Below are 14,882 nucleotides of genomic sequence, written 5' to 3'. Positions count from 1 at the left end.
CTCTATCTATCCACCCATCCCTCCTTCCCTGTATCTATTTCTATCTCTCTATCCATGCATTCTTTTCTATCTTTACACCTATGTCTCTCTCTCTCTCATCCCTCCCTAGTGCTGGATTTACAGATCCTTCCCTATCTCTCTATCCATCCATCCATCCTTCTCTCTCTCTCTCTATCCACCCATCCATTCCTCCCTGTATCTATTTCTATCTCTATATCCATCCATTCTTCTATCTTTACACCTCTCTCTCTCTCTCATCCCTTCCTAATACTGGATTTACAGATTCTTCCCTATCTCTGTTTATATCTATCCATCCATCCACCCTTCCATGTCTCGGTCTATCTGGATTGGGTGATCCTTGGGGTTTCACCCAGCTCTATGATTCTATGAGCTACGAAAAATATTCTTTTTTCTGGAGGATACCTCACCAACTCCCTCTCCAGTTGCATGTGTGACAGTTGGCAGGACTTGGACAGGGTCTTTATGCCTGGCAGAAGAGGGTCAGACTGGATGTCCCTTTAGGGTCTCTTCCAGCACTAGGATCTATCTATTTGGGTTAGACTTGATGACCCTTGGCATCTTACCCATCTCTACAATTCCATAAGATACAAAAAGTTCCTTTTTAATAATAATAATAATAATAATAATAATAATCTTTATTTGTACCCCGCTACCATCTCCCCAAGAGACTCAGTGCGGCTTACATGAGGCCGAGCCCACAATACATCAATACAAGCAATAACAACCACAATACAAAACAATAAATAAACTCATAAGCAGAAAATAAGCAATAAACATTAACAATAACACGACAATGTTTAAAACCTATGGCTGGGCCAAATGTAATAATTAAAATTTAAAAATAATGCTGGGCATGACCAGGTGACGTATAACTAGGAAATTTTTTTTAGAGAGGGATGAAATGTGCAGAGAATCCTAGATCACTAACAAAGTGCATTTAGGGACATATTGCTAGGAGTTTTCTGGAGGATACCTCCCTGACCCACTCTCCAGTTATTCTCCCATTACCAGGACTTGGACGGTGTCTAGCTGCATGGGACAGTGGTTCTCAGCCTGTGGGTCCCCAGATGTTTTGGCCTTCAACTCCCAGAAATCCTAACAGCTGGTAAGCTAGCTGGAATTTCTGGGAGTTGTAGGCCTAAACACCTGGGGACCCACAGGTTGAGACCCACTGGCCTGAGAGAAGAGGGTTGGACTGGATGGTCTTTGGGTGCCACCTTTCCAGGCTGGGATTCCATGAACTCACTGTCGTTGTAATCCTGGTTGCGCTCGTGGTGGGGGCACCGCTTCACCACTTCGGCCACGTGTTCGGACTTCTTGTAGACGGCCATGGCGCGGATGACAGCACCGAACGGGGGCAAATTGGAAACTTTGATGTGGACGGGGCAGGTCTTGGCCAGCTGGCAGAAAAGCTTGTTCAATTTCGGCGAGTACTGCATTTGGGGGGGGGGGGGGAGGATGACAGGAAAGAGGGAGCAAAAAAGAAACACAAAAGAAGGGCTTAGCTTTCTTGTAAGGTCCTTAAGACGTCAAACCCAAACCCAGATCTCATGTCACTATCACATTTGCCAGAGCAAGGCTTTTATTCTAGAATCATTTCTCCAATCAAATCAGAGTCCGCTCCACCCCAAAAGGTTTGCCTTTACTTCCATGCGCAACTAAGACGGAGAGCACAACAACACAGAAGCGGCAAGTCCAGACTTGTCTTGAGTTTTTCCCGAAAGGTGGGAAGCACATTTGGGGGGAGAGGTGGAAGAAAGGGGGGTGATCATATTTCAAACTCATTATCTCAGCCTTACATAGCGGCAAGTTCAAATTTCAGAGCACTTTATAAAAGAGGAGGAGACGGAGACGTAACTCTTGGAGAGACACACCAAATTAGAACCGATGGCGGCAATCAAAATGCCAATGTTGGAGACGACAACAGCCATCGTGGTGCTGATTTTGGAACCAATGGCAACAGTCGTAAGGCCAATACTTGACATCAGTTACGGCAATAGCAATGCCAATATTGGAGCTGATAATTGCAACTGCAACACTGATAAACACAGCATCTAAGGTAAGTCAGGAAGGATTTATTTTCAAATAAGGCCAAACTATCCAGAAATTGGGAGAAATGCGCTCCTTTTTTCCGCGTCAACAGATTGCAAAATGGCTGTGGGATTCTATGAATGGTTAAACACTAATAAAATAAAGATTATTATTAATAATAATAATAGCACTATGTAACATGATTTTTGTTCCTGGGTTATAAATGTCATTTCACAAAACTTTGGATTGTTGTAGGTTTTTTCGGGCTATATGACCATGTTCTAGAGGCATTCTCTCCTGACATTTCACCTGCATCTATGGCAAGCATCCTCAGAGGTAGTGAGGTCTGTTGGAACTAGGAAAAAGGGTTTATATATCTGTGGAATGACCAGGGTGGGACAAAGGACTCTTGTCTGCTGGAGCTAGGTGTGAATGTTTCAACTGACCACCTTGATTAGCATTTGATGGCCTAGCAGTGCCTGGGGCAATCTTTTGTTGAGAGGTGATTAGATGCCCCAGATTGTTTCCTCTCTGTTGTTTTGCTGTTGTAATTTTACAGTTTTTTGAATACTGGTAGCCAGATTTTGTTCATTTTCATTGTTTCCTCCTTTCTGTTCAAATTGTCCACATGCTTATGGATTTCAATGGCTTCTCTGTGTAGTCTGACATGGTGGTTGTTAAGAGTGGTCCAGCATTTCTGTGTTCTCAAATAATATGCTGTGTTCAGGTTGGTTCATCAGGTGCTCTGCTATGGCTGACTTCTCTGCTTGAAGTAGTCTACAGTGCCTTTCATGTTCCTGGATTCGTGTCTGGGCAATGCTGCTGCGTTTGGGGGTCCCTATGTAGACTTGTCCACAGCTGCATGGTACACAATGGTAGACTCCTGCAGAGGCGAGAGGATCCCTCTTGTCCTTTGCTGAACGTAGCATTGGTTGGATTTTCTTGGTGGGTCTGTAGATAGTTTGTATGTTGTGTTTCCTCATCAGCTTCCCTCTGCGGTCAGTGGTTCCCTTGATGTATGGCAGGAACACTTTTCCTCTGGGTGGATCTTTGTCTTTACTCTCGCGGCTTCTTCTCGGGACATCCTGCTATAGCACATGTTGCTCTAATTTTTCAATGAATCTCTGATTGAATCTCAACCCAATCTCAATGTGACAGCCACAAAAACGAAGTTTCTGGAGTAGAACAACTACCTTCAAGAACAGCACCAATAAATAGGAAATAACTATTTCAAACCAGGAACAGAATTTTTTTTTCAACATTTGTTACATAGTGTAATTTTCCCTATTATTATTATTATTATTATTATTATTTTGTCGTGTCAGGAGTGACTCCTGGTGTGAGAGAACTGGCCGTCTGCAAGGACGTTGCCCAGGGGACGTCTAGATGATTTGATGACTTGAGAAACTGCAAGTCGCTTCTGGTGTAAGAGAATTGGCTGTCTGCAAGGACGTTGCCCAGGGGACACCTGGATGATTTGATGTTTTTATCATGCTTGTGGGAGGCTTCTCTCATGTCCCCGCATGAGGAGCTGGAGCTGACAGAGGGAACTCATCAGCCTCTCCCCGGATTCGAACGTACGGCCTGTCGGTCTTCAGTCCTGCCAGCACAGGGGTTTAACCCACTGCGCCACTGGGGGCTCCAGTATTATTATTACTATACTGACATAAGAACACAGTGACACAGCAAACGAGATATAAATGCTGGATTTTGTATCACAAAATAACAAGTCAAACATTTCCCAAGCGTTTAGGACCATGTGATGTATTATTATTGTTATTATTATTATTATTACTACTACTACTACTACTACTACTAGCCATCCCCTGCCAGGCGTTGCTGTGGCCCAGTCTGGTGATCTGGAAAATAAAGTAATTAGAAAGTGTTGGTTTCTAATATATGTAATGTCTTTATGCTTGTGGGTAAACAGTGTTTCTTGCTGTTTCTTTGTCAGTGTTGATGTGGAGAGTGTCTGGTTTGCCTACTCTGGAACACGCAACATATTACTGTCCTTCTTTAGGGGTCTCTTTCAATTCTATGATGCTATATCTCTCTGTGTGTGAATCATATATATCTATATCTATGGCTGGATGGCTCTTTGTCAGGAGAGCTTTGATTATATTTTCTTGCCCTGGAGAAGGGAGTTGGACTGGATGGCCTTAAGTATTTTCTGTTGGTCATGGGGGTTCTGTGTGGGAAGTTTGCCCCAATTCTATCGTTGGTGGGGTTCAGAATATTCTTTGATTGTAGGTGAACTATAAATCCCAGCAACTACAACTCCCAAATGTCAAGGTCTATTTTCCTCAAATTCTACCAGTGTTCACATTTGGACATATTGAATATTCATGCCATGTTTGGTCCAGATCCATCATTGTTTGAGTCCACAGTGCTCTCTGGATGTAGGTGAACTACAACTCCAAAATTCAAGGTCAATGCCCACAAAACCCAGTATTTTCTGTTGGTCGTGGGAGTTCTGTGTGCCAAGTTTGGTTCAATTCAATTGCTGGTGGAGTTCAGAATGCTCTTTGATTGGAAGTGAACTATAAATCCCATCAACTGCAACTCCCAAATGACAAAATCGATTCCCGCCAACCCCAGCACTATTCAAATTTGGGCATATTGGGTATTTGTGCCAAATTTGGTCCAGTGAATGAAAATACATCCTGAATATCGGATATTTACATTACAATTCATAACAGTACCACAATTGCAGTTATGAAGTAGCAACAAAAATAATGTTATGGTTGGGGGTCATCACAACATGAGGAACTGTATTAAGGGGTCGCGGCATTAGGAAGGTGGAGAACCACTGGTCTACCGGGTGTTAGGAATTGTAGGAGTTAGAGTCCAAAACACCTGGAGGGCCAAAATATGCCTACTCCTGGTGCAGACTCTGGCCCTGTTTACTTCTCTGAACGTATTCTCCCCTATGAACCATCAAGATTATTAAGATCGTCTGGAGAGGCCCTACTCTCGGTCCCACCGGCCTCGCAAGCGCGTCTGGTGGGGACGAGGGACAGGGCCTTCTTGGTGGTGGCCCCGCGACTCTGGAACTCTCTCCCACCGGAGGTCAGAAACGCCCCGTCTATCCTGACATTTAGGAAACGGGTGAAGACATGGTTGTGGAGTCAGGCCTTTGATGAATGAGACAACACCCTAGGATTCTGGATGGAAGATCATGTATATTTGATTTTAATACAACGACTGACCACCGTAGTTTTATATATAGTGTTACTTTATATATAGTGTTATTTTAAATGTGTTCTGTAATTGTAAACTGTGATATTTTAATGATTGTATGTGTTTTTATGGTTGGAAACCGGGCTGAGTCCCTCAAAGAGGTTGAGAAGCTCGGTATAGAAAACGTTGAAATAATAATGATAATATAGATGCATGCAAATCATCCCCAAATAAATTTCCGTACGGTGCAGGTGACGGACTTGGCGGTGCCCGACTGCTCGAAGGCCAGCTCGAAGCCGTGGTCGCCAACGTAGTCTTCGGTGGAGGGAATGATGGGTGCTGAGACAAACGCCGATGAAATGGGTTCGAGGTTGTTGTAGTCCGCTTCTGCCACCTGCGGGCTGGTCCCTTCCTCAAAGGACATGGGGCACGGTGGGTTCGGATCCAAGAGGGACGGCTCCACCTTTCCGTCCTGCGGAGAAAGAGCAAAACATAATGGCACCCTTTGCGACCCAAGCAGAATAATAGTAACGCTATTGCACAGATATACATACCCACATCCACAAAGAGTGCATCTAAACTGTGGAATTAATGCAGTCTGGCATCACCTGAACTGCTATGGCTCAATGCTACAGAATCCTGGAAGCTGTAGTTTGACAAGGTCTTTAGCCTTCTTTGCCAAAAAGAGCTGGCAGGCTTTAAGCCTAGGATTCCCGAGCATTGGAAGAATTTGGAATCCTGGATAAGAATCTTCCACCTGTATAAAGGTGCCTTCTCGTCCATCCTTCAATGTATTTATGAGCCCCTCGAATCACCTTGCGTTTCTTTCCTCACTTTCTCCTCCCTCCCTATGCGATATCTAAGGTAAAGGTAAAGGTTTCCTGTATTGTCGAAGGCTTACATGGCCGGAATCACTGGGTTGTTGTAGGTTTTTCCGGGCTATATGGCCATGGTCTAGAGGCATTTTCTCCTGTTGGAAGTAGGAAAATGGGTTTATATATCTATGGAATGATCAGACACATCTAATCACCTCTCAACAAAAGATTCCCCCAGGCACTGCCAAGCCATCAAATGATATTCAAGGTGGTCAGGTGAAACATTCACACCTAGCTCCAGCAGACAAGAATTCTTTGTCCCACCCTGGTCAATCCACAGATATATAAACCCATTTTCCTACTTCCAACAGACCTCGCTTCCTCTGAGGATGCTTGCCATAAATGCAGGTGAAATGTCAGGAGAAAATGCCTCTAGAACATGGCCATATAGCCCGAAAAAACCTACAACAACGCAGTAAAGGTTTCCCCTTGACATTAAGTCTAGTCATGATGCTCGTCTCCATTTCTAAGCCGAAGAACCGGTGTTGTCCGTAGACGCCTCCAAGTTCATGTGGCCAGCATGACTACATGGAGTGCTGTTATGCTATATCTAAACCCACCGCCATAAGCAACAGAAAGAAAAAAACAATCAACAAATAAAATAATTAAAATAATAAATAAACAGATATGTAATGAATACATAAATATAAAGAGCAAATTAATCAATAATATATAAAACATAATAAATAAAATAACAGTAAAATAAATAATAAAATTAAAAAATTAATAACTAATAATAAATAATAAAACAAATTTGGTGAATAAATACATGAAATATAATGAAGTAAGAAATATAAATAATGAATAAACGAAGAAAACAAATAGATGATGAATATGAATATAAATAAATACAAACATATAAAATAAAAATAAATTGAATAAATAAAAAATATAAATAATGAATGAATAAAACAAATAAATGATAAATATGAATATAAATAAATACAAAAAATAAAAATAAAAATTGAATAAAAAGTAAATCTAAATAACATAATTTAATAAATTATATAATAAATATAATATAATAAATTATATAATGAAACAAATAATAATCAATGGGGCACTGCAGGTTTGGATGAAAAAATAATAAAATGAGCAAATAATAAATGAAAATAAGCAACGAATGAATTCACAAAATGAATAAAAAAATAAATATGAATAAATAATACATTTAAATACAAAATAAAATAAAATAAATGGGGGGGGGGGGGAAGTACCATTCAGCCTGAAGTTGCCTAAAACACAGCATCCATCCCTGATCTTGGATCACATTTCGGGCTGCAGGCCACAACAAGATATGGCTCCCCCGCTTGCTATAGTAAGTAAGCAAGTAAAACTTTATTTCTATCCAGCCCTATCTCCCCATGGGGCGGTACACAATATCAAAGGCAAACATTCATATCATATCAAACATATATCTATTTTATTTCTCCTCTCCTTTTCTCTGCCCCATCCCGACCAAGATGTGATTCAAACCCAGTACCATGATGCTGCTCCACAGCGTTTGGAAGGTGTCCTGGCTCAGGGGGGAGCTTGGCATGGGCCCCAGGTCCAAGTCTTCGATTGGGTCCATCATGATCTCGAAAGCTAGGAAGAGAAGACACCCAAAAGTGTCAGGACACCCCTGTTTTCCCCAAAAACATTGCATTACTGATCACATTCACCAGGATCATTGGGTGCCTTCAAGGTGTTTCCAACCAATGGCAACTCAGAGGTGGACTAGCAGTATTCATTCCGACCAAACCTAAAATCACGATGGATGACCAGGAGATTCCTAGGGAGGCATTGGTGAGTCTCCCAACACAATTCCATCATCATATCCAGCTGATGTTGACCATAAATATGCACTGGAGGACATAGATTCCTAGACATAACACCCCTCTAGAAATAAGACTTGCTACAGATATTATCATCATCGTCATCATCAACATCATCTTCCTTTTATCTCCATAGTTTTGCTTCCCAAAACTACAAATCCTAGCCACCTGAGGACTCCTGGGAGTTGTAGTTTGATGTGTCTCCAGTGCTTTTTGGCAGAGGCCACAGGTCTTGCAAAACTACAACTCCCAGGATTCCATAGCATTGATTAAGTGGTATCCATACCTCGCAAAGGCTGATCTGGCTGGGGTGGTCCATGCCTTGGTCACCTCTAGGCTGGACTACTGCAATGTGCTCTATGTGGGGCTGCCCTTGAAAACGGCTCGGAAATTTCAGTTAGTTCAATGGGCGGCGGCCAGGATGTTAACCGGTGCTCCTTACAGAGAGAGATCAACCCTCCTGTTTAAGGAGCTCCATTGGCTGCCGTTCATTTTCCAGTCCTAATTCAAGGTGCAGGTGCTCACCTACAAAGCCCTAAACGATTTGGGACCTGCCTACCTGCATGACCGCATCTCCGTTTATGAGCCCGCACGCTCCCTTCGTTCATCCGGAGAGGCCCTGCTCACGATTCCACCTGTGTCGCAAGCGCAGTTGGTGGGGACAAGGAACAGGGCCTTCTCTGTGGTAGCCCCCCGACTCTGGAACATTAGACAGGCTCCTACGTTGGCAGTCTTTAGGAAGAACTTGAAGACTTGGCTATTCCGATGTGCCTTTCCAGAATAGGAAACTCCAGCAAAACGTCCCAGAAGCACTTTACTAGAGACCTAAGATTGTCAGCACATTGCACTTACCCAAAAATCCTTATATTTCAACTGTCATACTCAGCACTTTGAAATCTGTACCCATTTACGCTTGGCCCGGCCTTAGTTTTATTGTGCTATGGTGTGCTGTTTTTACTTTAATTGTTTTGATTTGCTTTATGGTATATGTGTATTGTTGTATTGTTTTATTGAGGCCTTGGCCTTGTAAGCCGCATTGAGTCCTTCGGGAGATGTTAAGGTAAAGGTAAAGGTAGTCCCCTGACATTAAGTCCAGTCATGTCTGACTCTGGGGTGTGGTGCTCATCTCCATTTCTAAGCCGAAGAGCCAGCGTTGTCCGTAGACACCTCCAAGGTCATGTGGCCGGCATGACTGCATGGAGCGCCGTTACCTTCCCGCCGGAGCGGTACTTATTGATCTACTCACATTTGCATGTTTTCGAACTGTTAGGTTGGCAGAAGCTAGGGCTGACAGCGGAAGCTCACGCCGCTCCCCGGAATCGAACCTGCGACCTTTCGATCAACAAGCTCAGCAGCTCAGTGCTTTAAACCACTGCGCCACCGGGGGGTCCAGTTAGTGGGTTACAAATAAAGTTAATAATAATAATAATAATAGTATTAAAGTACATCGTTGGCCTCAACATTTGCTAAATAGTTTTCTTATGCAATGGGAATTTCCCATTTCCCCACTGTTTTTTAAAAGTTAATTCTGATTTCAAACACTGTTATTGATTTATCAAGTTAGTTTACTTTGCTTTTTTTCTCGTGGTCAACAGTTCCATGTTTGCACCTCTCTCTACTTTAATGCATTACACAGATACCGCTCAACAAGGGGGAAAACCAGGGTATATTTAAACAAACTTGAAAAGGCAACTATGCTGCCAAATGTCATGCAATCATATATGGGGGGGGATCCCCCCCCCCAAAAAAAGCTTGGCAGTTTCAGTTTCCAAACGTCAGCAAGGAGGAAGTACCAACATGCAGATTTGCTCATTTCAGTTTGGATTACGGTCAGAATTAATCCAAATCAAACTAGGGTCCAAGCTGAACAAGAGAAGAAAGCCCTTTAACCATTGTTTTTAAATATATATATATCTTTATTCTCTTTGTTTATACATATAGTTAAAAGAATTCACTATAGTTAAAAGTAAGACAGTGTAAGCAGAACAAAAGTCAAAAGTTAGAGATTTAGAAGAGTAGAATAGGGGTAGGGTAGCTGGGATAGGGAAGATGGGATTTGGATAGGGGGTGTAGGTGTAGGGGTGAGGAGGAATCGGAAAAGAGAGTGCAAAGGTGTTTTAAAAGGTATGAGACAAAGAGTGAGGTTCCCCTCTTCCTTCGGTCTGTCTTCCTGGTGTCTTTGGCGGGTATTTTCCTTTTCATTCTTTCCTTTTCCATCTTCTCTTTCTCTTCTTTTATTTCTCCCTCGGGCTGTGGAATTTTCTTTCCTCCCTACTTTAATTCTAGTTCATTTCTGTTTAAAATATTCTTCTATCATTGTCCAGTCCGTTTCATTTTCTATTTGTCCTTTATGTTTCTGAATTAAATAGCTTAGTCTATCCATGTTTTTCACTTCCATAAGTTTCACTTCCCATTCGTCCAGGTATCTCTTCCTTTCTCCAGTATCTAGCGTAGCATATTCTCGCTGCTGTTACCGCCAGGAATATAAGTTTATCTGTATTTTGATCTATTTTCTCGTCCGTAATTCCCAATAGGAATATTTCTGGGGACAGTGGTATTTTTGTCTTCAATATGCTTTGTAGTTTTTCCTGAATTCCTTTCCAATATACTTGGAGAGCGACTAAAATGATAAAAGGTCTGGAGAACAAGGCCTATGAGGAGCGGCTTAAGGAGCTGGGCATGTTTAGCCTGATGAAGAGAAGGCTGAGAGGGGATATGATAGCCATGTATAAATATGTGAGAGGAAGCCACAGGGAGGAGGGAGCAAGCCTGTTTTCTGCTTCCCTGGAGACTAGGACGCGGAACAATGGCTTCAAACTACAAGAGAGGAGATTCCATCTGAACATGAGGAAGAACTTCCTGACTGTGAGAGCCGTTCAACAGTGGAACTCTCAGCCCCGGAGTGTGGTGGAGGCTCCTTCTCTGGAAGCTTTTAAACAGAGGCTGGATGGCCATCTGTCAGGGGTGCTTTGAATGCAATATTCCTGCTTCTTGGCAGGGGGTTGGACTGGATGGCCCATGAGGTCTCTTCCAACTCTTTGATTCTATGATTCTATGACTTTGGCTTTCTTACAATGCCACCACATATGATAATGGGTGCCCTCTGTCTCTCCACATTTCCAGCATTTTGTGTTTCAATTTCCCCAATTTCTGGGGTGTTAAGTGCCACCTATAAAATAGCTTAATCCAATTTTCTTTTAAGTCATACGCTTTTGTATATTTTAGTTTCTTTGTCCAAAAGATTTCCTACTCCGCCAAACTTATTGATCTCCCTATATTGGCCCTTTAACCATTGTTGTTGTTGTTGTTGTTACAGGCCCAGCACCATAGCTCAGTGCTATAGAATCATGGGAATTTGTGTTGATGTTGTTGTTAGTTTGACACTAACTGCCATAACTCAGTGCTATAGAATCATGGGAGCTTGTATTATTATTATTATTATTATTATTATTATTATTATTACAGTTTGACACTAACTGCCATGCTTCAATGCTATACAATCATAGAAGTTTACGTCGTCGTCATCATTCCACTTTGACAATAACTGCTATAGCTCAGTACTACAGAATCATGGGAGTTTGTATTATTATTATTTATTAGAAACACAACAAGATGAGTCCACAGCAGACACTCTGCTGGCTGTTGTATTGGAACACACGTCGGACACTTCCCAAGTGTCTAGGACTGTGTGATGTATCGGCAAATAATGCATGCAGATCCCAGTAAGGTGGCCTTTTGCAGCTGGCAGATGGTAATCTTGTCAGCGCCGATTGTGTTTAAGTGCAGGCCAAGGTCTTTAGGCACTGCACCCAATGTGCCAGTCACCACTGGAACCACCTTGACTGGTTTGTGCCAGAGTCTTTGCAGTTCGATCTTTAAATCCTCATATCATGTCAGCGTTTCCAGTTGTTTCTCTTCAATCCTGCTGTCACCTGGGATTGCAACATCGACAATCCATACTTTGTTTTTTAACACGATCGTGAGGTCAAGAGTCTTGTGCTCCAAAACTCTGTCTGTCTGAATTCGGAAGTCCCAGAGTAGTTTGACATATTCATTTTCTGTAACTTTTTCCAGCTTGTGATCCCACCAGTTCTTTGTCTCAGGCAGACGGTGTTTGTGGCACACGTTCCAATGAATCATCTGAGCAACGGTGTTGTGCCTTTGCTAATAGTCTGTCTGCGCGATCTTCTTGCAGCAGTTGAGGATAGGATCTATGGTTTCATCTGCTTCCTTGCAGAGTCTACATTTGGGATCTGTCGTTGACTTTTCAGTTCTGGCTTGGATGGCCTTGGTTCGAATGGCTTGTTTTTGGGCTGCCAGAATCAGGCCCTCCTTTGTCTCCTTTTTCAGAGTTCCATTTGTGAGCCACAGCCATGTTTTTTTCCTTTTTAATTTGGCTCTCAATTTTCCCCACAAACTGTCCATGAAGTGCCTTCTTTTGCCAGTTTTCTCTTATATTATTATTATTACTTTTTATTATTATTTTGTCAAAGGCTTTCATGGCTGGAATCACTAAGTTGTTGTGAGTTTTGCAGGCTGTCTGGCCATGTTCCAGAAGCATTCTCTCCTGACGTTTCGCCTGAATCTATGGCAGACATCCTCAGGGATTGTGAGGTCTGTTGGAATCTAGGAAAATTGGGTTTATATATCTGTGGAATGTCCATGGTGGGGAGAAAGAACTCTTGTCTGAGTAGGTGTGAATGTTGCAATTGCCCACCTTGATTAGTATTAAATGGCCTACCAGTTTCAAGGTTTGGCTTCTTACACCTTTGGGGAATCCTCAGAATGCTCCTTGATCGTAGGTGAACTATAAATCCCAGTAACTACAACTCCCAAATGTCAAGGTCTATTTCCCCCAAGCTCCATCTGTGTTTATATTTGAGCATATTGAGTATTCATGTAGAGTTTGGTTCAGATCCATCATTGTTTGAGTCCACAGTGCTCTCTAGATGCAGGTAAACTACAACTCCATAACCCAAGGTCAATGCCCACCAAACCCTTCTAGTATTTTCTGTTGGTCAGGGGAGTCCTGTGTACCAAGTTTGGTTCAATTCCATCGTTGATGGAGTTCAGAATGCTCTTTGATTGTAGGTGAACTATAAATCCCAGCAACTACTACTCCCAAATGACAAAATCATAATTTTTGAGTGATGGTCACTCCTTGTGTAGCGAGACGTTTCGTTGCCAAATTTGGTGTGATTTCGTTCATTGGTTCTTTTGTTTTTAAGGTACTCGTTATGCACAGAGCATTTTTATACGTATAGATTGTTGTATTGTATTGCAACTGTACTGAATTTTAATAGGTGAGATTTGGTACTAAAATTCAATATTATATTGCACTTTTGTTTGTTTGTATGCAAATAGCAAATGGCCTGGGCATTGATAAACAACAAATCTTGTTAAACCATGTTTGATGCATTTAAAAATATATGACTTTTTAAGTATTTAAAAGATGCAACTGTCAATATTTTAATGCATTTAAAAAAATGCAAAATCCAATGTTTGACGCAAAGGCATTAAAAATGACTTTTTAAGTTCTGAGTTTAAAAGATGCAACTGGCAATATTTTAATGCAAAATTTCTTTTTTTTAAAATGCAAAATCCATAAAAACATAATTTAATGAATCCATGATTGCTGCTCATGTGATTTGCATGCTTTAAAAAATGCAACTTTTTGCATGCAATGCACGAACACACCGGAAAGAAGCCATTAGCTGGAATCATTTGCATAATTTTAATAGGAAAAGGCCTAAACTCTCCCCCACCCTCCAAGAAACGTTGCTAAAACGTTTCCTTTGCAGCCTCAAGGCAATGGAGGAAAAGGTGGGCCATACCATTCCTGAATATGGGGGGAACCGGTGTATGTTGAGAAAGTATACCCACATTTCTAACCCCCAAACCGTTCTCCACACACTCATGTATGTATTTAATACAATATTTTCCCAATATTTGACGTCCCAAACACAGGAAAAAATGAAAATGTATACTCAATAACTATTCACTTATTCCCGCCTCCCCCTCTTTCCCCTGCAATGGTTTCTTCCTCCTTCACAGCCCAAGCAAGGCGGACTGTACCATTCTACATCCCTTCCGGAGGGGTGGAAAGAGAAAGATAGGCGGGGTAAACCAAGGATAGGAATAGGAATGGACTCTTCCAAGGAAAGTCCCCCCCAACCTGGAATGGTTCCCACGGCCTTGTTAACCCTTTCTCAGCTGTAGCTTTTTGAATCTAGAGAATCAGGAAGTGCAGAGAAAAGCAGAGCTTGACCTCCAGCTCTTTTGGACTACAACTCCCAGCATTCCTGATAGTAGGCCCAGCTGGCTGAGGCTTATGGGAGTTGGAGTCCCAAACACCTGGAAAGATCAGAGGCTGGAAACAACTCACCCTAAGCAATGCAATTAGAGACTATTACTATTATTATTAGCTTTTGTTTTGGTTGTCACTCTCATTAATATTATATTTATTTACATCTTGATTTCTTCTCTTAGGCTGGATCTACACTGCTACATAATGCAGTTTAAGCTACATTATGACCATTGTAGACCAGGCATGGGCCAACTTGGACCCTCCTGGTGTTTTGGACTACAACTCCCATAATTCCTAACAGCCTACCGGCTGTTAGGAATTATGGGAGTTGCAGTCCAAAACACCAGGAGGGCTCAAGTTGGCGTAGACCCACATACTGCAGTTTGAACCACATTGACCATATAATTCATATTCAAATTGTATTATATGGCAGTGTGAAATCCAGCCTCAGATATATTGGTATGTAGTTTGATGCACAAGAGGAAAACCAGGCTAAACCAAAGCTCGAAAAAGTGACTTTTGGGGGACTACAACTCCCCAACTAATTACAAATCCGAGAATTTCACCATCCCAGTAGAATCTGAGCTGGGAAAGACAACCTTTTGGGGTATTTTCCACCCTTAAAATGTGTACGTATTTAACAATGTATTA

At 42.0% G+C, this 14,882-nt stretch overlaps 2 protein-coding genes across 2 annotated transcripts in view; one reads left to right on the top strand and one right to left on the bottom strand.

Annotated features, from left to right (window-relative positions):
* The window catches only part of TP53 (tumor protein p53), a 43,399-nt gene that overhangs the window by 23,290 nt on the left and 5,227 nt on the right, over window positions 1-14,882 (bottom strand). The window contains exons 2-4 of the mRNA XM_067469700.1: window positions 7,591-7,694; window positions 5,477-5,704; window positions 1,268-1,454 (exon numbers count right to left, since the gene is read on the bottom strand). Of these exons, the coding sequence (XP_067325801.1) occupies window positions 1,268-1,454; window positions 5,477-5,704; window positions 7,591-7,694 (519 nt within the window). The remainder of the gene's footprint in view (window positions 1-1,267; window positions 1,455-5,476; window positions 5,705-7,590; window positions 7,695-14,882) is intronic.
* Window positions 1,867-14,882, top strand: part of LOC132779174 (thialysine N-epsilon-acetyltransferase-like) — a 44,802-nt gene continuing 31,786 nt past the window's right edge. Inside the window, exon 1 of the mRNA XM_067469701.1 lies at window positions 1,867-2,080. Within this exon, the coding sequence (XP_067325802.1) occupies window positions 2,024-2,080 (57 nt within the window). The 5' untranslated portion in view covers window positions 1,867-2,023. The remainder of the gene's footprint in view (window positions 2,081-14,882) is intronic.

This window comes from Anolis sagrei, chromosome 6, assembly GCF_037176765.1.
Source record: "Anolis sagrei isolate rAnoSag1 chromosome 6, rAnoSag1.mat, whole genome shotgun sequence".
Classification (NCBI taxonomy): Eukaryota; Metazoa; Chordata; class Lepidosauria; order Squamata; family Dactyloidae; genus Anolis; species Anolis sagrei.
This window is presented reverse-complemented; position numbering and strand designations above follow the sequence as displayed.